At 55.9% G+C, this 23,483-nt stretch overlaps 2 protein-coding genes across 2 annotated transcripts in view; one reads left to right on the top strand and one right to left on the bottom strand.

Moving 5' to 3' along the window:
* On the top strand, window positions 1–18,330 carry GPR179 (G protein-coupled receptor 179). The gene is made up of 11 exons (XM_002719329.5): window positions 1–917; window positions 2,084–2,192; window positions 4,021–4,108; window positions 4,517–4,740; window positions 5,560–5,628; window positions 5,923–6,032; window positions 6,298–6,536; window positions 6,717–6,855; window positions 6,974–7,079; window positions 7,579–7,725; window positions 9,507–18,330. The coding sequence occupies exons 1-11, from the start codon at window positions 136–138 to the stop codon at window positions 14,421–14,423; spliced, it is 6,930 nt and encodes a 2,309-aa protein (XP_002719375.3). The 5' UTR covers window positions 1–135; the 3' UTR covers window positions 14,424–18,330.
* MRPL45 (mitochondrial ribosomal protein L45) overlaps window positions 17,922–23,483 on the bottom strand; it is a 27,782-nt gene continuing 22,220 nt past the window's right edge. The window contains exons 5-8 of the mRNA XM_008271383.4: window positions 20,997–21,045; window positions 19,465–19,614; window positions 18,523–18,696; window positions 17,922–18,328 (exon numbers count right to left, since the gene is read on the bottom strand). Coding sequence (XP_008269605.3) covers window positions 18,293–18,328; window positions 18,523–18,696; window positions 19,465–19,614; window positions 20,997–21,045 — 409 coding nt within the window. The 3' untranslated portion in view covers window positions 17,922–18,292. The remainder of the gene's footprint in view (window positions 18,329–18,522; window positions 18,697–19,464; window positions 19,615–20,996; window positions 21,046–23,483) is intronic.

Below are 23,483 nucleotides of genomic sequence, written 5' to 3' on the forward strand. Positions count from 1 at the left end.
AAGAGGAGGGGGAGCCAGGAGAGGAGGTGTGGAGGCAGGCAGCCCCCAGATGACAGCCACCTCTTCCTGGGCTTTCTCGAGTCACCGAATCCCCCAGGCAGCCTGGAGCCCAGGGTCTTGAGAGCTGCCCCGAGGATGGACACCAGGGCAGTGGTCCTGCTGCCTCCCGTGTGGGGGCTGCTGGGCTGCTACTTCCTCTGCGGCTGGGCTCTGGGGGGCCCACGGTCGCTCCGCTCTCTGCCCTCTCAGGCCCCGCCAGGGTCCGGGCCCGTGTGGCTGCCCCCAGAGGGGGCTGAGGCGGCGCTGGCTTTTCTCCACTCTGGGGACGCCCGGCAGCTGTTGGGGGCTAACTGCAGTGAGCGCTACGAAGCAGGTGGTGCAGGAGCCAGCCCGGGGCTCCCCCAGGTGCTACACCACGCAGCCAGCACCCTCGCCCAAGCTGCCAACTTCCTCAACATGCTGCTGCAGGCCAACGACATCCGTGAGTCCAGCGTGGAGGAGGACGTGGAGTGGTACCAGGCTCTGGTCCGCAGCGTGGCGGAGGGAGACCCGCGAGCTTACCGTGCCTCGCTGACCTTCAACCCTCCACCAGGGGCCAGCCACCTACAGCTGGCCTTGCAGGCCACCAGGATGGGAGAGGAAACCATCCTTAAGGACTTGTCTGGCTACAGGGTGCAGGAGAGCCCAGCCGGGGACCCAGACACCTCTGCCCTGCGGAAGCGAGTGCTGACCAATGACCTGGGGAGCCTTGGCAGCCCCAAGTGGCCACAGGGGGATGGGTATGTGGGGGACATTCAGCAGGTGAAGCTGTCTCCTCCCTTCCTGGAATGCCAGGAGGGCCAGCTCCGTCCCGGTTGGCTGATCACACTCTCGGCCACCTTCTACGGACTCAAGCCAGACCTCAGCCCAGAGGCCAGGTAAGTGGGTAGGACTTGATGCCTTTGTGGGCACACGATGGTGAGAGGGGCAGCTGCGCTTGGGCCATTTGGCACACACATGTGCCTGTCTGAGGGACACAGCTGTATGTACTCACCTTTGGCTCTGAGACTCTGTAGCTATTGGTTAAGGTATATAGACACGGGTGCATACACAATGTATGAGTCAGTGCATGGACAAGTGTTGGTGTGGGGGTCTGTATTTATGCTCTTGAGCACAGGAATGGGCGTATGTGAGCTCATGCAAGCATAAGTGGGCATGCACCTGCCGGCAGGAGTACATAGGGAGTGTGTACAGATGTGTACAAATGTGTGGGTGTAGCCAAGCAGAGGTCTTGGGCCCCAGGTCTGAGGAGTGGGCAGTGTAAGAAGCTGGACAGGGCTTGATGTGGATGACAGTGACAGTCCTTGCCCCAGGCGGACAGCCCAGGAGTCAAGCGTGCTGGTCCCTAGCACTGAGAACTAGCAGAGGGAGGAGAATTATTGGGAGTGGGGGGTCTGGAACCAGCGCTCTTTGTTTCCAAGAGCTGGAGCTGGCTGGGTCCCCAGTGGCACTCTCAATGCTGTATTTTGCATCTGTCCTGACCCAGGAGCTTGTGATGTGCCTTAAATAACTGACCCCTCACTCAGCCAGAGTAAAGAGGACTGGAAGCCTCTTTGGGAAGGGGCAGCAGCTGAGGCCTTCAGCAGGTTGCTTTTCCGGCTCCATGTACCCGTGCTGCAGGAAGCCTGCAGGGGCTGGGGAGCTCGGGAGCAGTGCTCCCCTCTTCCACGTCCCCCTGGCCGATTGGCACAGACGTGGGAGTGAGATGCTGGCTAACAGCTGAGCTGTGTTGTGGGTACCTGCAGTAGGGCAGAGTGAAAGCCCCCTCCGACTGATCCTCAGAACCCTGGCTCCCACGTTTCTCGGCAGGGTCCCTCCCATTGATAGAAACCAGAACGGATAAGATGCTGAAAAGCTGAGGGGTAGAAGGACAACCCGTGTGAGGTTGCCCCGGAGACAGTGAGGGTCAGGAGCACTGGAGGAGCGGAAATGCTCGTGTGCCCTGCTCTGCACTTGCTCAAGTGTGTAAGAATTGTATTTGTTGCCCTAAACGCCCACCTTGGCAACCATCACTGTGCCCCTCACTGCCAATTCACTGCCCTAGGGGGCAGGTGCAGATGGACATCGATCTGCAGAGGGTGGACATCGACCAGTGTGCAAGCGGCCCAGGCTGGTACTCCAACACGCACCTGTGCGACCTCAACAGCACCCAGGTACGGAGAAGGAGGATGAGGGACCACGAGTGTCCTGCCTGCCTCCCCTCTGCCCATCACTGCCACCACCCAGGTCCCGGGAGCAGCTGGCAGAGCCACCCTAGCATCTCAGGGCTTCAGGGGAGCCCTTGCAGTGGGAGAGGCAGGAAACCCCGTTTTTAAAAAGTGAGACCATGTACAGCCCACCCCTCCAGCCTCCCGTCCCTGCCCAAGGCAGCTCTAGCTCCCGTCCCAGGCTTGCCCCCTGAGCCTCCATAATCACCCTCTGTCTTTCCCCTCGGCCACATTCTGCAGCTCTGGGCTCTTCTTGGTGCACAAAAGGTGCCCACCAATGGGCTTCCTCTTAGGGATGGGAGCCATCTCCCCCAGGAAGAACTTGCAGGGTCTGGGATGATGCAAGGGAGGGATCCCAGGCCAGATGCAGACGAAATAGAGGCCCCGGGAGCAGGTGAGGCCTGGTGATGGGTCCTGCAAGCCCAGGACTGGATGCCAGTGAATGCCTCCGCACCACGGTTACACCGACCGCACACTTGGTGGGCAGGCAGGTCGCTCCGTGTGCACAGGTGGCCCTGCTGCTCTTTAGGGAGCATATGTCCAGGGGTGGAGAAGGCTCCCGCTGTCCCGCTGCTTCCCATGTACTTTCTTTTCTTCCTTCTTCCTTCCTTCCTTCCTTCCTTTTTCTTTCTTTCTTTCTTTCTTTCTTTCTTTCTTTCTTTCTTTCTTTCTTTCTTTCTTTCTCTTTCTTTCTCTCTCTCTCTCTCTCTCTTTCTCTTTTTTTTTTTTTTTTTTACTTATTTGACAGGTAGAGTTAGACAGTGAGAGCAAGAGACAGAACGGTCTTCCTTCCATTGGTTCACCCTCCCCAAAGGGCCACCACGGCCGGCACCATATCAATCCGAAGCCAGGAGCCAGATGATTCCTCCTGGTCCCCCACGCGGGTGCAGGCGCCCAATCACCTGGGCCATCCTCCACTGCCCTCTCATGTCCCGTCCACTTTCTAACCCAGCCTACTTCTCTGGGTACACGTTTGGCTGACCATTCAGACTGAGGCAGGAATGGAGCACCATCCACGGGTCCGTGTGAGAGAGAGCTGAGCCGTCACACTCCAACCTTCCGGGCGAGGTCAGGGCTGGCTGTAGACTCGCCCAGGGTCATCTCCTCCCTCTGCCTCCTTGGTGTCTGTTCCCAGCCACTCCAACAGAGCTGACCTCCCCCGCATCTCATCTTCCCCGCCTGGCTCTGAGTTCTGCTTTCTCCCCTGCTGCGCAGACATCAATGGGTGGAGGTGGAATAAAGGGCTGGCCTTGGCATCCCACCAGTGTGGCATTAGCCTGGCATTAGGGCCGGGGAAAGCAGTCCTGCGCCAAGCCAGATGGCCCCTGACAGAGGAAGCTGCTCCTCCACAGGGGCCTTTTCAACCCACCCACATGCCAAAGAGGGAGGTTGATGGGGACCCTTTGAAGCAGACGGTAGCACACAAGGTGTGGCCGGACAGAGTGCCCCCTCTTCCGCTCCCCCATGCACCATGCCCTAGCAGCAGGTGGGCACTGAGACTTGGGACCTATGAGGCTCCTGTCACTGGTCGTCTGAACAAAAGGGAGATCCAGCCCTGTAGTCTTTGCTTGAGGTTTCTTTGAGCAGAAGCAATAGCAGGGGGCAGGGGACAGTTTCCATAGAGGGAAAGTGCCCCAAGGACTTGGGAGGGCTGCCGGTGGGATTCTCTGTGCCACAGAAAGGGAGGGAGGCGGGCACGCCCACTCTCCCCAGGAGGGGAGCTCTTCCAGAGAAAGCCCCCTGTAAACACCTGTCGTGTTTGTCATCCCCACAGTGTGTCCCCCTGGAGAACCAGGGCTTTGTCCTTGGCCGCTACCTCTGCCGTTGCCGACCTGGATTCTACGGGGCAAGTCACGCCAGGGGTATGCCAGGGTGGCGAGGGCCAGGCAGGTGTTGTGCAGGCCATGGTGGTTGGGCGCATCTGGGGAGGAAAGGAAGTTGCCGTGAGACCATGGGGGGACACCTGTGGGGCAAAGGCAGAGGTCAAGAAGATGTTGCAAGGGCAAGGGGCGTCCAGTCGGGGGGCGTCTGTTTCTTCCGGAACGAGCCTGTCTCATGCAGGTGTGGTGCACGTTAACCTTCCAATGAGCCCTAGCCTGACGTCACCTCTTCCTCTTACTGTCTCCCTGGGGGGTGCCCACTCCCTCATAGCCCTGGGGCCACAGATCCCAGGAGGGCAGGGAGGGAGTTGTGGTGTCCATCAGGAGAGATGGCTGGGACACAGGCTGCCCCAGCCATGCCTCTCCCTGCACCCCTCTTGTTCTTTGTAGGGTTAGAGGAGACTGCCACCTACCCTGCTGGGCAATTCCAGCCCCCAGAGAGGCTGCTGCGGTGCCAGCCGTGTCCCGAGGGCTGCACCAGCTGCATAGATGCCACACCGTGCCTGGCGGAGGAGGCCCTGGCGCTGCGGGCAGCAGTGCTGGCCTGCCAGGCCTGCTGCATGCTGGCCGTCTTCCTGGGCATGCTGATCTCCTACCGCTGTCGCTGGAGCAAGGCAAGGAAGGCCCCACAGCCCCCTGCGCACATGTCCTGCCTGTCTCAACAGGAGATATGAGACAACCTAAGACTAGAACTCAGGGTGCCGGTCTTGGTTCTAAAGCAAATTCAGTATGTGACGTTAGGCAAGTGACTTCTCCACTTTAAACCTCTTAAATTAGCACTGAATGGGATTCAACCAGTGCTAGTTGAGGACGAGAAGCAAAATACTGCCTATGTGATCTTGACCCTCAGGGAGCTCCCGGCTTGGTGGAGGAAGCAGAAATGTACAAAAAAATGACAGCACGTGAGACAGGGGCATGATGGAGGGCTCTGTCAGGTGCTGGGTGGGCGCTCAGAGAAGGGACCCAGTCATCCTGCCTGGCAGGACATCGGAGGGACTTGCAGGAGAACGTGACATTAACATTAACCAGCTATTTACTGGGCAGAGACGGGCGTCTTCTCCCAGACTGGGAGGCAGTTTGACCCTAAGCTTGGGGGAAGGCATAAGATCCTATTCAGCTCCAGCAACCTCTGATGTGAGCCCAGGTCTGCAGCAAGGCCAGGGGTGGGATTGGGAGAGAAATGGGACTGGAATGCAGGAGGGGGAGCCACAGGAACCCTTGGTCTCAACCAGGCTTAGTGCCAGTGGAGCTAGGGGCAGGGTGGGAGTTGGGGCATGGCTGTGGACAGACAGGGCAGAGCTAGCATTGTGGGTAAAGCCAGGTCAGGCCAGGTCACTGAGTGAGCCTGAGGACAGGCCTGAGACCTGGCGCACTGTTCCGGCTCTGTGCTCCCCTGCTCTGCTCACCTGCCTCTCTGGTCCCTGCATCCACAGAGGATCCGGGCATCTGGAGTTGTCCTCCTGGAAACCATCCTTTTTGGATCCCTGCTGCTCTACTTTCCTGTGAGTCTGTGGCCAGAGGCTGGTCCTACCTCCCAGGATTCCCTACAGCCTGCAGCTGCCCGCCCCCCACCCCAGAACCCTCCCTCTTCTCTGCTCTCTTGGGGCCTCCTTGCTTCTACTCATGCCCACGAGAGGCAGGCTGGCCCCTGAGCTCTGAGACACACCGCGCGGTGATGCAGGGCAGGCTGCCGACCTCTCTGGAGGCGATGCTGTTTCTCCCGCAGGCTGCACAGCCCAGACCCGCGCCTCACACCAGCACAGTGGAACCCAGCTCTCCTGCCCTCTTCCCTCCAGGTCTTCATCCTGTACTTCAATGCCAGTGTGTTCCGCTGCATCGCGCTTCGCTGGGTCCGGCTGCTGGGCTTCGCCATCGTCTACGGCACCATCATCCTCAAGCTTTACAGGTAGGGCTCAGGTACAAGCTCCCTCTGCTTGCAGCAGGCCGCCCCAGCTCATCCGTGGAATGGAGGTTTTCACAGCAGACCCTTGCCAGCTCCGGTGCCCGTGCCCCCGAGACCTGCCTCCATCACGCTAGCCTTCCCCTCCATGTAACTTTTCGGGGTAAGATGAGGCAGACCACCGTGGGCAGGAAGGGAGGGCAGGCCCACGTGCAGAGGGGAGGGCAGCAGCAGACAGAGGCCAGGGCCCGTCTCTCGGGGCCTCCTGCAGAGTGCTCCAGCTGTTCCTGTCTCGAACGGCCCAGCGGGGCCCACACCTGAGCAGCGGGCGGCTGCTGCGGCGCCTCGGGCTGCTCCTGCTGCTTGTACTGGGCTTCTTGGCCGTGTGGACAGCGGGCGTCCTGGAGCGGGGGCCCCAGCAGACACCTCTGGTGACCCGAGGCCACACTCCCACCGGCCGCCACTTCTACCTCTGCCACCACGACCGCTGGGACTACATCATGGTTGTGGGTGAGCTACTTCCCCCAAGCCCAGCCTCACTCTGGCCCCTGGCGCTGCCCTTCCGGGTGTCCTCTTGTCCCCATCTCCTGCCTCGTCCCCAGAGCCCCGGGCCCGGGCCACCTGGCACGCCCTGCAGAGAAGCGGCACTGGCTGCTGAGGTGGTCCGCTCTCCCTCCCGGACTCCCACAGCTGAGCTGCTGCTCCTGTGCTGGGGCAGCTTCCTGTGCTATGCCACCCGCGCCGTGCCCTCAGCCTTCCACGAGCCGCGCTACATGGGCATCGCCCTGCACAATGAGCTGCTGCTCTCGGCCGCCTTCCACACAGCCAGGTGAGCACAGCCCCACCTGCCCGGGACTCCTCCCACTGCATCCTGGAGAGGGCAGGAAGAAGGCAGGCAGGGGAGGTGGGGGCGCTGGCTCTCACCTCTGACTCCCGCCCACCCACAGGTTTTTGCTGGTTCCCTCCCTGCACCCGGACTGGACCCTCCTCCTCTTCTTCTTCCACACCCACAGCACAGTCACTGCCACGCTGGCTCTGATCTTCATCCCTAAGGTGAGGTCCTTCCCACGCCTGCATGTGAGCAGCCCCCAGCCCCTCCCTAAGGGACTCTGTGGAGCTGCTGCCACCCTACAGCGCCCTCTCCAGGTCAGGATGAGGATGGCAGAGGTGCTAGGGGTGAGTGGGCTCTGTGGGAGGGGAGCCCCAGGCAAGGATCTGACTTGGTAGGGGTTGGAGTGAGCTGCTGTTTCTGCTTCCTGTGCCTGTGCAAGGGAACTAAGAGCTAGGGATTGGGGGTGGAGGGGCAGCTTCCTTCTATCACAGCAGGAAAATCCAGCCAGAGGCCATTAGAGAGAGGTGGGGGAGCTGAAGGACTCAGGCAGGGACTGTGGGCACAGGAGTTGGGACCACGCTGGTCTGTGGGGCCCCAAAATTCCAAACCAGAGAAGGGGGTGAAGATTCAGAAAGAGGAGACATATGCCCCAGGGCACTTGAGGGCAGGAGAGGGGAGGGAGCCAGGGCAAGTATTTCCTACTCAAACCCGCTTGGTCAGTTCCGGAAGCCGGGGGCTCCTCCCCGGGAGGAGATCTTGGAAGAGGTGTACGAGGATGAGCTAGACCTGCAGCGCTCGGGTTCCTACCTGGACAGCAGCATCGCCTCAGCCTGGAGCGAGCGCAGCCTGGACCCTGGAGACATCCGGGTAAGTGCTGCCCTCCCTGGCTCCTTTGGGTGCTGGCTACCCTGACACTAGGGCTGGGTGCTGCTGCAGGACCCCTGGCTCTCCCTCTCTCCCAGACCCACCCTCTCCCTTGCTCACCACTGCCCTAAGCTGATTCTCTGACTCTAATCAAAGGAGGCCCTGTAGCACCCAAATGGAAAGACTCCATGAGCCTGGATCCAGATCCCAGAATCCCAGGCTATCCTGCAAGTGAGATGCAGAGCTGAGAAGGAAGCCCTAACCCCTCATGTCCTCATCAGGGGGAAGCGGGTGTTAAACAAACCCTCAGCCCCCAGCAAAGCAGTTCAGTTGGTGACCCTGGGCCAGCTGTGGGGTTGGCTCATTCAGGCACCAATAGCCACCAGCACTTCATGCTAGGATCCCCTGTCCCTTGACCTGGCAGGTCTTAGAGAAAGGCAGTTCTTCCTGAGTCTTGCTTACTCTCCCCCCCCCACCCCCCGGCTGATGGGCACCCTTCTAGCCACAGGAAGCCCAAGAGGAGGCTCAATGGGGGAGTAAATAAGGAGACATGGTGGTCTAAGCCCTTGTTTTGTTTTTGAAGATTTATTTATTTGAGAGGCAGAGTGACAGGGAGAGAGGGAAAGGCGGTGTGTTGGGGAGTGGGTGGGAGAGACTTTTTCCATCCACTGCTTTATTCCCCAAATACCTGCAATGGCCAAGGGCTGGTCCAGGACAAAGTCAGCAGCCAGGTCTCTATCCAGGTCTCCCATGCAGGTGCAGGGGCCCAGGCACTTGGGCCATCATCTGCTGTTTCCCAGGGTGGGAGCTGGATTGGAAGTGGAGCAGCCAGGACTTGAACTGGCACTCTGATAGGGGATGCCAGCATTGCAAGAGGTAGCTTAATCTGCTGCATCACAACACCAGCCCCTGAGCCCTTGTTTTACAAAAACAGAGGCACAGGGACCTTTGGGAGCCCCTTTGTCCATCTCCTCCACCTCTACCAGGGAGCCCTCCACACCTGTCCCATTTACGGCTTCGAAAAGGAGACTCCACACCTCCACACCTCGCCGTCCCATCTGCCTCAGCTTCTGTGCCCCCTTGTGTCCTCCTTACCCTCTGAGCTCCGCCTGCCCTCCCTTCTGCCCCCCAGCCCCAGCCCTGGGTAAAGGCTGTGAGCTGAGTTCTCAATCCAGCTGGGAAGCCAGGAAGTGTGGCCGCACCTCCTATGGCAACACCATTTCAGCCCTCCACTTGGGGGAACATAGGCCATCTGCTCCCCTGTGGGGACCCTGGCCAGCAATGCACAGCGTAAGAGACTTTCAAAGCCCTGTTTGTTCCATCATCTACACCTGAATCAGCACTTGTCCAGTGCACTCGTCCCATGAATCCTGTCTGATCCTCTTAAGGATGTGAACCTGGTCAGCCAGGTACCATCAGTTTCTAGAAGATGCAGAGACTCAGGGAAGCCAAAAAGACACCTTGAGGCACACGAGGGGTCAGCCGCCTCAAACCCTGTCCCCTGAGCTGGTGACTGCCCAGCAGAGCCCAGGGCCCCGGAGAAGGGAGAGCCTCCTGCGTCCTCAGCGCTCAGTGGAGCTGGCGTGGAGCCGGGCTGGCAGGAACCAGGTCTTGCAGGAAGGGAGAGGTAAATTCTGAGCATTTTAGAAGCAGGGAACACAGGCTGATGGGAAAGACCGCAGGGAGGAAATGGCCTGAACAGGGCCGAGGGGGAGGGGTACAGCGCCGGCTCAGCCCTCCACCCCACGGCAGCTCGGTTCCCCTCTTCCCTCCCGTCCCCGCAGGATGAGCTGAAGAAGCTCTACGCCCAGCTAGAGGTCCACAAGACCAAGGAAATGGCTGCCAACAACCCCCACCTGCCCAAGAAGCGGGGCAGCTCCCGCCAGGGCCTGGGCCGCTCCTTCATAAGGTACCTGGCCGAGTTCCCCGAGGCCCTGGCCCGCCAGCACTCCCGGGACTCCAGCTCCCCAGGCCTCAGCAGCCTGCCCGGCTCCTCCCGCCGCCGGCTCCTCAGCTCCAGCCTCCAGGAACCGGAGGGGCCGCCAGCCCTGCGCAAGTCGCGCAGCATCTATGACCAGCACAGGGAGCAGGACTCTCCTCTCCTTGATTCGCTGCCGAGGAGGAACCTGTCCAAGAAGGACCCACGGCTGGAGAGCCGGGAGCCGGCTCCTGGGCCGCCTGCCCTGAGCTTCAGGTCAGCCAGCGCCCACAACCTGACGGTGGGAGAGCGGCTCCCCAGGGCCCGGCCCCCCTCCCTGCAGAAGTCGCTCAGTGTCGCGGCTGGCTCCAGGGAAAAGGCCTTGCTCGTGGCCAGCCAGGCCTACCTGGAAGAGACCTACAGGCAGGCCAAGGAGCGAGAGGAGCGAAAGAAGGCGGAGGCGGCCATGGTGAGCCCCGTGCGGAGGCCATCGGCCAGGAGGCTGGAGAGGGCTCGGGGAGCCCCCGTGTCAGCCCCGCCTTCCCCCGCCAAGAGCAGCAGTGTGGACAGCTCCTACACCTCAGGGAAGCTTCATGAGGAGGCTGGGAGGAGGCTGCCTCACCCACCCATCCGGCATCAGGTCTCCACACCCATCTTGGCCCTGTCTGGGGCCTGCCTGGGAGAGCCAAGGATGCTGTCTCCCATCTCCACCCTGGCTCCTGCTCTGATGCCAACTCTGGCCCCACCTGCCCTGGCTCCGGTCCCAACACCTCCCCAAAGCCCCAGCCTCCTCACCTTCATCTGCCCCTGGGAGAATGCAGAACTGCCAGTCAAGAAAGAGAACGTGGCCCCGGAAGCTCCCTCGGGGCCGGAGCGAGGCAGCCACTCTCCCGCCCCGGCTCGAGCCAGGCTCTGGAGGGCCCTCTCTGTGGCAGTAGAGAACAGGGGGGCCGGGGAGAATGACAGGGACACGGAGGGTGGACCTCTGCAGGGGGAAGCCGATGACGCGGATGGGGACAGGCCCAAGATCTTCTCTAAATCCCACAGCCTCAAGACTCCTGTTCAGCAGGGCTCCATGCGCAGCCTCGGCCTGGCCATCAAAGCTCTGACACGGTCTCGGAGCACGTACAAGGAGAAGGAGGGCGGGGAGGGCAGCCCCGAGAAGGAGAAGGGCAGAGCGTCAGGGCAGGGGGTGGGGGCAGCCCCCAGGTCCCCCAGGTCTCCCAGGCCGGGCCGGCCCCGGGCGGTGAGTAAGCAGGCCGCCCTTGCTCCCTGCGACGATGAGGAGTCTCTGCAGAACCAACAGAACGCTCACACCAGCAGAATGCTCCAAGTCTGTCGCCCAGAGGGCAGCAGGGAGCAGGAAGACGGAGGCAAGAGGACGGCCCAGGGGCTAGGGGAGCGGAGAGTTGACAGAGCAGGCAAAACGGGGCCTGCCATCCTGAGGCAAGTATTTGGGGACAAAAACGCTGAGCAGGCAAGAGAGGCCCCTGTGGGGTGGCAGGAACCGCCCAAGGCTGGCCTCGGGCTCCTGGGCAGTGCCGACTGCAGGGCGGCTGAGGTATGTCCCTGGGAAGCCACTGGGTCAGAAACGGGTCAGCTGGACAGTAGCAGCAAGGCCCAGATCTGCCCCTGGGAGGTGAGCGAAGGAGGCCCTGACGGGAGGGCAGGGAGACAAGCTCTAAATGACCAGCAGGAAGAGAGGCAGACAGCCCCAGAAAAAACAGAGCCCAAAGGTGTGGCTGCCACTGCTCGGAAGAAGCCAGAGAGGCTGGTCAGGGGGCAGGAGGCCGTGTGTCCCTGGGAGAGCGCCGACCCTGGCGGTCTTTCCCCTCAGTCATCCCTCGTGGAGGCTGACGGAACCAAGGGCAGGCCCGAGGCAGCGGGCGGCATGCGGGCTAGGAAGCTGGGGGAGAGCAATCGGGGAGAAGCTGCCGGCCCAGAGGGCTGCACAGCTGACCTAGCCAAGGCAGAGCGGTGCCCCCGGGAGGTGAGTGAGGAAGGAGCCCGGGGGGTGGTGAAGGAGCTCCCCCAGGAACGGCAGAAAAGTCCCAAGAAGGCAACCTTTGGAGACTTAGAGGCCTTCTGTCCATGGGAGAGCACCGATTTCCGGGGCCCCTTGGCGGTCTCACTCCAGGCCTCAGGCAGCCCAGAGGGCTCATGGAGTCCGGGCAGCGGTATGGCTGAGGTGCGGCCACCGGAGGCAGGAGACTCTCTCGCCATCAGGAAGGCAGAGGCCTGCCCGTGGGAGCTGGGGGATGAGCTGATGGGGACAGGTAGAGACTCCCTCCGGGAGAAGGGAAAAGGGAGCTTAGGAGAGGCAGGGGACCAAACTGTGAACACCGGGCAGATGTCAAGTCCACGGCAGGAGTCACCGTGCCCCTGGGACAGCACAGCTGCTGGACAGCCTGGCCCAGGTGCAGACAGTTCCTCCCCCACAGCTGGGGGCCAGCTCCAAAGCAGTGAGGGCAGCAGAGTGACACATGTGTGTCCATGGGAAGACCTCAAGCCAGAAGGAAAGGAGGCAACACCCGCCAAAGCAGAAATCTGTCCCTGGGAGGTTAACGAAATAACAGAGGACTGGACGTCGGGACAGGCACCAAGAGGAGAATCTCTGAAGGAAGAGCAGAAAGTGCCTAGGAAAGCAGGAATCAAAGATGCCAGGGCTTGGGAAAAGTCTGAGGGGCTGATGGAAAAGCAGGAAGCAGTCTGCCCCTGGGACAGCGTGGACCCCAGCAGCTGCCCCCCACAACAACCAGGTCCTCAAGACGCAGAGAGAGCACAAGCCGTTTTCCAGATGCCAGGCAGCGTGGAAGGCAAAGCTGCTGAGATCTGCCCGTGGGACCTGGAAGAAACCCTGGCTGCTGAGAAGGCCGCGATCTGCCCCTGGGAGGTGGGTGCCACAGCCAGGGAGGAGGGGGCTCAGGGAATTGAGGCCATCAGGAAATCTCCCAGTGATACAGGAAAGCCTCCTGCAGATTCTGGACCCAGGGAGAGGGCTGTTACGGCTCCAAAGAAGCCAGAGAGACCAGCCCTGGAGCGCGAGGTGGCCTGTCCCTGGGAGGGCTTGGGTCCAGGGGGCTCCTGTCAGCATTCAGACTCTCTGGACACCGACAGACCGAAAGCTGGGTTCCAGGGTCCAGCCCGTGTGGGGTGCAGGCCACCTGAGGTGTGTCCCTGGGAAGTGGAAGAAGCTCCTACCAGTGAAAAAGCCGAGATCTGCCCCTGGGAGGTGAATGAAGGAGCCACTGCGGAGGGACTGGGGAGCGGATCAACAGCGCAGAGAGAGAAAACTCCAGAAACGGGGAGACTCACCTCCCTGGGAGAAGAGGTATCAAAGCCAGAGGCAAAACTAAGTCAAAAGCAGGAAGCAATTTGTCCTTGGGAGGACAAGAACCTGAGGGAACCATCTGCTCAGGCCGACACCTCAGACTCGTGCAGCCGCAGGAGCAGCCAGGTGGATGTGAGTGATGAAGCAACAGAGAAGGGGGGCCTGAGACAAGACCCAAAGACAGACTCCCTCCGGGAAGATACAACCCAATCAGAAGCACTCACTCCTGAAGACGGGGAAAGAATGAGCAGTGCGCTACAGTCTGTCTCCTTCCCTCCCCCTGACAGCCCTGACCAACCTGGGGGCAGCCCCCAGACACTGGCCAGCGCCAGGGGCAGGGCCGCTGAGATATGTCCATGGGATGCACCTGAGCTGGACGCGTGTAACCCTGACATGGGTGCCAAGACTGAGATCTGTCCCTGGGAGGGGGCTGAAAGACTCCCTAAGAAAAATGCATCAAGACAGGATGGACAAGGGGACTCTCAAGAGAAGGGGAAGGCACCAGAAAAACCAGGGCCCAAAGGTGTGGCAGTCCAGAAAAAGCCAGAGACGGCAGACTCCGGGAAGCAGGAAGCTGTGCTTCCCCGGGAGAGTCCAGATTGCAGGGGTCTCTCTCCACGGCCAGGCCTACGTGCTGCCGACAGAGGCACAGGCGGTTCTGAGGCGGCAGGCAGTGTGGGAGGCAGGGCAGCAGAAGTGTGTCCCTGGGAAGCCGAAGCGCCACCCTCTGCCAATAGAGCGGAGATCTGCCCTTGGGAGGCAAGAGAAGGCGCAGCAGAGGAAGGGGGACTGGGACAGGAGGTAGACAGAGAGTCACGTGGGCGAGGAGCGCTATCCCTTCAGGAGGTAGAAGCTGAAGGCCACTTTTCAAAAGCAGCTGCAGAACTTGGCAGAGAGCAGGAAGCAGTGTGCCCTTGGGAAGGCATGCAAGCAGGGGGGCTCCTCCCCCAGCCAGAGGCTCTGGACCCGGCCCAAGTCCAAGTCAGCCCTCACGCGGCAAGTGGTGCAGGGAGCAGGATGGCAGAGCTGTGTCAGTGGGAAGTCACAGATCCAGAAGGAAACGTAACAAAGGGCACCATGGCAGACATCTGTCCTTGGGAGGAAACCAGCCTCCAGGCTCTACCAGCAGCTCAGACAGAGGCTGTCCCTGCAGTCGCTGAGACATCACCATGCCTTTCAGTCCACAGACCCCTGCATAGCTTCCTTCCGGAAAGCAAGAGCCCCCGCCCTCAGGTGAGCAAGCCAGCCAGTACTTCTACTGTAGATGGTGTCAAAGAACCACAAGGACCTGCAGGCCTTGGGCCAAGGACTAGCTCAGTCCCCGAGCCACGTCACCAAGAACCCGAGGCCCAGCAGTCTGCCTCCAAAACTGAAGATGAAGAGCAGCTGGCTTGGGAAGCTGACAGCGGAGAGCTCGCCCCTCCAAGTGTCTATCCTTGGGACTGGGAGTGACACGGAGCTGGCTTTCCACAGCCACTGTGCTTCCCACAGCCTCGTCTTCCTGAACAGTGGAATCAAAAGACACCTGGCCACTTCCCCACCTAGGAAGGCCAAAGTCAAAAAAAAAAAAGAAAAGAAAAGAAAAGAAAAGAAAAGAAAAGAAAAGAAAAGAAAAGAAAAGAAAAGAAAGAAAGAAAGAAAGAAAGAAAGAAAGAAAGAAAGAAAGAAAAACTGTCTAAGAAGGGTACAGCTCAGACCCCAGTGGGCAGTGCCACCCTCTCTTCTAATTTCTCTTCCTACTCGAGGAGAGCAAGACGGACCCTCTGCTTCTGAAGACTCCTCCCATCCCTCCCGAGTACTCAACACAAGCACCAGAGTTGACACCCGCTTGTGACGCCAACGTCAGCAGTGTCCAGGCTGCATTTTCTCTAGAATACGGAGACCCAATTCTTCTCCAGAGCCTATAAAGACCATTTTTCATGACTAAACTCAACACAAGGCATTGGCAACACAGGGACCATGGACCACAGAAGGCTATAAAGGTCACTCCAAGAAGTGCTAAGAAGCTACCTACTCAAGTTGCAAGACAAATTGGGGGAAAAGCTAAAAGGACTCAAAATAGGTGTCTGAGATGCCTTAAGGACCTTGTCATTTTGACTTCAAATCTCTTATTTCTGCTTTATTGCTCTTGTACCTGCCCTGCCTGACTGCTGAAGTAGAGACAATCAGAACAGCCCTGTCAACATCTGGTATCCAAAGCAATGCCAGAGACAGACACAGGAAAGCACTTCCCCAGGCCCTCCCCGTTGGGTCGAGGTGGGGCTCTCCCTTCCACACATCCTCAGCTCTCCTCCTCGAAAGCCCCGGCTCCTGCCAGTCTCACTGCTCACGTCACTGGCTCATGCTTCTCCTGGCCTCCCAGCGCTGTCTCAATGCAACTGGAGCCAGAGAGTCCCAGGAACCACTGCCAGTCAGTCTCCTTCCCACAGAAACCCAAGTAAGGAAGGCGGTCCTGGTCGCAGCCAGCACTCTATCTGCACCTGCCCTCAGAAGGGACGGTGCCAGGGGGCAGTGAGAAGCCTGAGGTGGGGAAGAGTGTCACATAAATACAAAGCTCCTTTCTCAGGGAGCTCTCTCTGTCGTAGCTCAGCTCTCTTGACAGTCAGTCTTGCGCAGGCAGAACTAGATCAGAGTGCTGGGATTAGATAACATCAGAGGGAAACAGGAAGCAGAACAACATGCAAAGAAGTCCCAGCACTGGCAGAGGAGAGCTGAGGATAGAAACAGGCAGGTTCCACATGGGAGAGCCGGGCAGAGGTACTTGAGAAAGCACTGAGACCCACTAACAGTTCAGATACTGATGTCATTCATGGGAAGGAAAAAAAAGGGAACAAGGGGACCAAACACCCAATGGGAAAACAGTGAGTCTGTGTATAAACACGGCAGTCAGGGGACTTCACAGAAAAGGAGCAGAGCAATGGAGTAACCCAATCTCCTTCAGGGACCAATGTCCTAGTTCTCACACCTAGGCCCTCCCACTTACCCGGCCCTGGGGCCCTGGGCTTTTGGGGCAGTTGGAAGTCTGCTGTTACAGCTCTGGGCTCTGGCTACTCAGCCTGCAGCCTCTGCCAACCACATGCCCCAGGGCAATCCCGGTGGGTCTGGTCTAACTGGGAACAGCAAGGCTTTCCCAACCCTGACTCTCGTGAAATAAACCACAGGGAGAAAAAATACAGAGTACTTTTCCTTGATCACTGCTGTTGGCTCTAGCTTATTCATAATAGTGGTTTTCCTTTTCAACATGTCTAAATAGCAACAGCACATAGACAAGGAAAGAACAATGCCTGCCCCAAAGCCCAAGGCACCAGCGCTGCAGGCTTCAGGGCATCGGGTAGTCTGGTGAATTCGAGACGACGGCCGACACTGCAGATGGTCTCTGCCCAGTCCTTCTAGCCAAGCCCTCACATCTGCAGCATCTGCTCAGCTGGATTCATTCCCGAGGGAAGATGAAAACTGCCCCTTTCCTTTGGCTCCCTGGTGGCAGCTATTGCTTAGGGGCTACTGAGGATTATCTAGGGACCCCCAAGACAGATCCAGGGGAGTGGGATGGAACAGCGTATTTCAAACACTGGTTTTGTATATTCAGAGAAATCAGTGCAACGTTTGCCCGCTAAGTGTCTTTTTGTTTATTTGTTTCTCTGCTTTGCTAACCTGCCAGGATTACCTTCCCTTCATCCATACTCTCAAGCTGTGGATTCTGATCAAAGCACTTCTCTTATCTGGCCTTAATCCAGGGCTCAGGCAAATAGGATATGACCAAACCTCACTTGGGCAGTAATGCTCCAAACTGATGTACACTTTAAGCCAAAAGGGTTGACAATAAGTAGCATGATAAGGGTTGCCATTTGGATTAACCAACCAGTGCTCTTTTTCCTAAGCACGTCCATTTTTGTTTCAATGGTCAGCATATCAGCTATAAAAACATCAGTTTTCCCTGGTGAGGCCTGGGTTGCTCGCTGCTTGGCTAAGGTGTGGCTATTGGGAGAATGAAGAGTCAAGTTATTTATTCTTGACCTGATTCCAGTTCCTTTGGATTCTACTATGAAAACAAGGTCAGAACAGATTAATCCTTACCTTAAGTGGCAAATTCCTTAAAAGAAAAATTCTAGGTTTGAAAATAAAATATGAGAATAAAGGTCCTGTTTTTAAAGAGAGGTCCAGCCTGCACTGATGAAAGCAATAGTATTAAAAGCCAAGCTTGGGGGCCAGCGCTGTGGTGTAGTGGGTAAAGTCTCTACCTGCAACATCGGCACCCCATCTGGGTACTGGTTCGAGCCTCAGCTGCTCCACTGCCAATTCAGCCCCCTGCTAGTGACCTGGGAAAGCAGCAGCAGATGGTCCCATCTGGGAGTCCTGCCACCCACATGGGGGACTCAGATGAAGCAGCTGGCTTCAGTCTGGCTCAGCCTACCCATTGCAGCCATTTGGGGAGTGAGCCAGGAGATGGAAGACCTCTCTCTCTCTCCCTGTCTGTAACTTTACCTCTCAAATAAATAAATAAAATCTTTTAAAAAAAATCTGTCTCTCCCTCTCTCTCTCTATTAACTCTGCTTTTCAAATAAATAAAAGAAACCTTAAAAAAAAAAAAAAAAAAAAAAAAAAGCCCGGCTTGTAAGCAGGGAACCAAGTCTCACAAATGTTGGCAGCTACTCCACAGCTCTGCCTCTCCCTACACTTCCTAGAGTCTCACCACTAAGAACACAAACCAAAGGCCAAGTGAGAAATAATTTCTTTGGATTTACATTCTTCTATGTGGTTCAGGGTGTCAGTGTGTGAGAAGAGACCCTCTTAAGTAATAACCTATTTTATACACGCTAATTATTCTTCCCAAGTTTGGACTTCCTGGGAGTCCGTCACATCACTCACCAGTAGGCCGCTTTCCACTCCTGCCATTTGAAGGCTGGTCTACTCCCAGCCTGAGCCAGGAGAAATGTACAGGACCCATCAACATTTGTCTGATACCTTTATGGTACTTTATTTCAAACTCTTATCCCGGCCCTAAGACTAGAAACAGGTTGCTGCCAGTTTGCTCCCACGGTCCCTGCTGCAGGAAGAACTGGCATCACTGGTCTCTGAAATACACTGCCTTTCATTACGAAGTCTGTGGTTTTGCATCCCAGCTACTCCTCATCCCAGCTACTCCTCATCCCAGCCTCCGCATGGCTGTGGCAAAGTCCATGCAGGACAGGAGAGAACAAGGAAGGCCTGGATGACTTCACAGTGTGCAGCAGCTGCTCACCCGTGTCTCACCCCAACAGTCCTTTTTGCCATTAGGCCAACTGAGGCTTATGGCCCTCTTGTTGTGTTTCTTCACAGTCTTCCTATGGTTTCAGCTGGGGACCAGGGATCATCACCGTCTGAAAGAGCAGGAGGCTGAGTTACCTATCAACCAAGCCCATGGCTTATTTAGAAGAGCCTCATCCCAGCCTCTACCCATCTACCATCACTAAGAGGCCCCTTCCCTGGGGTTGCCTCACCCCCTCTCACCACTAGGTGGAGCCCGAGAGGAGGGGTCCTAATGCCTCAGGTCTCAACCACCCACAAGCCTTACCTTAAGGATGGGCTGCTTCGGGGGCGCCCACGGGGGAACAATCTTGCCATGCATTCTCCAGCTGCCATAGGGGTTCATCAGGTGCTTCTCAAACACAACATATTCCAGGACGTCCTTGGGAACGTCTTCCTGTCCATACATCAACCTGCCAAAGCGGTCATAGATGGCCAGCGCCTGCAAGGGTGACAGCAAAGCTGACCTGTTAGTCTTTGTGGGTAGTTATTTTATTTTTGCCATACAACCATAACAGAGTTGTAATGGGCAGAAAAGAATCACCTCAGAAGTCGTAACCTAGGCAGAACTGATCACTTGCTGTCGCTTTACTCTTAGAGGTTCTTCAACGGGGTCGGGGAGGGAAGAGTCCAGACCAGGAAGGGTGGGAGAGACTGTCCACACACCATGTCTCGGTAGAACTACAGTTCAGTAGTTGGAAGGGGACAGAGGCAGAGCAAGAAAAGCCACAGCGAACCTCTCTTCAGAACCTAGTCCTGAGCAGCTATGCCCGGAACCCCAGAGGCAGAGGCTCAAGATGAGAGTAAAGAAAAGGGGGTGGGGCTGGTGCTGGGGCGCAGCAGGTTAAAGCCTTGGCCTGCAGTGCTGGCATCCCAGAGTCCCAGCTGCTCCACTTCCCATCCAGCTCTCTGCTATGGCCTGAAAAAGCAGTGGAGGAAGTCCTTAGGTGCCTGCCCCCGCATGGGGGGCCCGGAGGAAGCTCCTGGCTCCTGGCTTCGGATCAGCTCAGCTCTGACCATTGCAGCCATTTGGGGAGTAAACTAGCAGATGAAAGACCTCTCTTTCTCTGGCTCTACCTCTCTCTGTAGCTCTTTCAAATAAATACAATAAAATTTAAAAAGGAAAGGGAAAGGGAAAGGGAAAGGGAAAGGGAAAGGGAAAGGAAGGGAAAGGAAGGGAAGGGGAGAGGAAAGCAGACTGCTGGCTCACCTGCCGGGAGTGCATGCGCACAGTGACCTGGCCATACATGTTGCTCTGGTTCACCAAGCTTGAGCAGCGCACCTGAACCACCTGAGGGGGTTCTAAAGACTCCACGAAGCGCCAGCGGACAGTCTTATATTTGAGGTCCCAGACCATGTCCTAAGGGCAGAGAAACACAAGCTCAGCTGGGTTTTCCCCGCCCTGTAGGGAAGTGGGTGCCGCCGTGCCTGCTCTCACTCCCCGCAGTTCCGCAGCCAACAGGCAATGCTTCCCACCAAACGCTCTCCGATGCCTACTTCCTCTTGTCCCTTGAGCTACCACTTAAGCTCACCTCCCAACTCTCTTTCCATCTCAATCACAACTTAAAAACCTATCTACCTCTTTAAGGACTTTTCTCAAATCAATGAAAACCACATTTAAACTTTTTTTTTCTATTTATTTGAAAGGCAGAGAGCTTGATTGGAAGTGGAGCAGCCGGGTCCTGAACCAGCACCCATATGGGATGCCGGCCCTGCAGGTAGCGGCTTTACCTGCTATGCCACAGCACTGGCCCTTGAAGACCACATTTAAACTGCTGGCCTTCCCTGTGCACCATTATGTGTCCTGTGCACTTTCAAAATCTGCTCATTACCACGAGCACTTTGGTTGCCTGATGTTCCCTTTCTTCCCCTCACCTTTTAGCAGTAAAAGGTGGAATTTTACATCAACATGAAGGTTAAATTGCTGACTAGACTACCTCTACTTATCTCAGGTGAGAGAGAAGCTGAAATTCTCCTGATAGAAACTGAACTGATGGGGGCCAGCACTGTGGCACACTGGGTTAAGCTGACGCCCGCAGTGCCAGCATCCTATATGGGCACCAGTTCGAGTCCCAGCTGCTCCACTTCCAATGCAGCTTCTTGCTAGTGCACCTGGGAAAGCAGTGGAATATGGCCCAAGTGTTTGCAGGCCTTGCTCCCACAGGGGAAATCCAGATGAAGCTGCTGGCTCTCGTCTTCAGCCTGGCCTAGCCCTGGTCATTTAGCCATTTGGGGAGTGAATCAGCAAAATGAAATATATCTTTCTTTCTCTCACTCTTTCTCTGTAACTGCCTTTAAAACTCTGCCTTTTTTAAAAAAAGAAACTGAACTAATGATAGAAACTCAAGTTCTTATTCTTGACCCTCTAACTAGACCACAGCATCTCCATTCTTGGGAGTCCCCGAAAGCCCCTGGCACCCGTGACTACACAATATAAGCCTCAAGAACTCTTGTCTAAGCCTTCACTATAGCATGGGTGTAGCCCAATGTAGCCCACACCCTGATCTCAGGACCCCACTGTGGTTTCTGTCCTCCATGTTTAAGGACTCTTTCCTCATTTGCCATGGTCCTTACAAGAGTCTACGTCACATCATTATCACTCAGCTAAAAACAATGGACCTTAAGCTTGTACCTTTAATTTTCTGCACTTTCAAAAGTGACCTTTTTTAAGAAAAAATCAGAAACAATATTTAGGATCTGTCTACTCAGCATTCCACACTTCTAAGTAGGATGAGAACCCACCGGGAAACAGTGCTCTGTCACCAAGGTATGAAGCCGGTCGTGGTCTGAGCTAGAACAGAAAGAGATACACATCATCAACTCCTGCTTTTACGACATGTTGTAAGTTGGAAATAGCCCAGAAAGTGGAAAATGATTCATTTTTTCAAACATTTCCTGCACATCTACAATAAGGCACTATACTTAGTTCTGGGAACACAAAGATGGGCAATGCAATGTTTATTTACCAGAAAACTCTGAGATCTGAAAGCAGAGTAAAATTATGTTTGAATTTCAGAGGCAGAAAAAAGTTATCTGAAATTACTATACATCCTAGAGCTGGTCAAGAGATCTTTACTGGGGGCTGGCGTTGTGGCATAGTAGGTTAGGTCACTCCCTATGATGCTGGTATCCCAAACAGGCACTGGCTCGAGTCCCGGCTGCTCCACTCCCAATCTAGCTCCCTGCTAAGGTGCCTGGGAAAGATGACCAAAGTACTTGGACCTCTGCACCCACATGGGAGACCTGGATGAAACTCCTGGATCCTGGATTCAGCCTGGCCTAGGCCTGTCTGTCACAGCCATTTGAGAAGTGAACCAGTGGATGGAAGATTCTCTCCTTCTTTCTTTCCTCTTCTCTCTCTAACTCTGCCTTAGAAAACAAACAAATAAATCTTTTTTTTTTTTTTTTTTTTAATAGAGACCTTACTGGGCCCTGGGGACCAATCTTTGCTCTAGGCTGGTATGGAGAACAAAGTCTAACACAAAGTACAATCAAAAACTCATCTTATCTCCTCTTACCCCTCACACAGTACCAACTTATGTGGCCCTGTATCTCACACTATTATTTTTGAACCCAGTTCAAAGAAAATCATCTGTCATTTCTGGTCCCTTCTCTTTCTTTCCCTCCTTCTTCGTTACTGCCAGAGTGGCCGTATCATGCTAACTCAGACAGACAGCAAAACTCTGCTCCTGGAAATAAAAGATTTTAGGGGTTCCTAGCTAAGACTACAGACTAGTTGCAGTTACACATGCATGACGTTTCCCCACAGTTTAATATTTTACAGATACATTAGCTCTTTGTCCCCTTCAAAAAACCTTGTTCTCGAACCCCAGGGCAGGTAAGAAGCTACTTCCAAGGTGTCTGCTTCCCTTCCACCTCTCATCCCAGTAGGAAAGATTCCAAGTCATTGCCCCAGCTGCAGGACTAGAGTACACGGAGTCTTGTTGACAACCATTGTGGTGACCTCCACGGCTGGGAGCTCTGAATGAACTCACTACTCTGGCCTTGAAATCTCCAGTAGAAATAAATTCCTTATTCTTTCTTTCTTTCTTTTTTTTTTTTTTTTTTTAAGATTTTATTTGCGGGGCCAGCACTGTGGTGTAGCGGGTAAAGCCACTGCCTGCAGTGCCAGCATCCCATATGGGTTCCGGTTCAAGTCCCAGCTGCTCCACTTCCAGTCCAGCTCTCTGCTATGGCCTGGGAAAACAGTGGAAGATGACCCAAGTCCTTGGGTCCTGCACCCACATGAGAGACCCGGAAGAAACTCCTGGCTCCAGGCTTTGGATCAGCACAGTTCCGGCCATTGCGGCCAGTTGGGGAGTGAACCAGTGGATGGAAGACTCTCTCTCTGTGTAACTCTGTCTTTCAAATAAATAAATAAATATTTTTTATAAAAACATTTTATTTGAAAATCAGAGTTATATATAGAGAGGAGAGACAGAGATCTTCCATTACTCTTTCACTCCCCAGATGGCCACAATGGTCAGGGTTGGGTCGGGTCAAAGCTAGGGGCCAGAAGCTTCTTTCAGGTCTCCCACATGGGTGAGAGGCCCAAACACTTGGGCCATCTTCGGCTACTTTTCCCAAGGCCATTAGCAGGGAGCTGGATTGGAAGTAGAGCAGCTGGGATTCGAACCAGTGCCCAAATGGGATGCTAGTATCACAGGCAGCAGCTTTACCACTGTAACACTGGCCCCCTTTTCTTTCTTTTTCTTTGTCGTCGTCTTCTTCTTCTTCTTTTTTTTTAGATTTATTTATTTATTTGAAAAGAAGAACATCAGAGAGAGAGAGAGAGAGAAAGAGAGATCCTCCATCAGCTGCTTTACTACCCAAATGGCCACTGCAGCCAGGTCTGAGGCAGGCCAAAGCCAGGAGCCAGAAACTCCATCCTGATCTCTTATATGGGCTCAAAGGCCCAAGCACTTGGCCATCTCCCATTGCTTTCCCAGGCACATTAGCAGAGAGCTGGATCAGGAGCAGAGTAGCTGGGACTCAAACTGGCACTTTGATATGGGATGCAGGCATCACAAGTAGAGGCTTAACTCATTGTATCACTATGCTGTCCCCAATAAATTCCATTTTCTGAACTCACTATTTTAAAACAGAACATACATTCAGAAATAAGAGGAAGACATCTGCTTCTACAGCATAATGCACTATCCTACTTTAAGCTATTAATGTTGGATACCATGTAATACAGACACATACACAGATACAGACATACAGATG

The sequence above is a fragment of the Oryctolagus cuniculus genome, chromosome 17 (assembly GCF_964237555.1).
Source record: "Oryctolagus cuniculus chromosome 17, mOryCun1.1, whole genome shotgun sequence".
In the NCBI taxonomy this organism is placed as follows: domain Eukaryota; kingdom Metazoa; phylum Chordata; class Mammalia; order Lagomorpha; family Leporidae; genus Oryctolagus; species Oryctolagus cuniculus.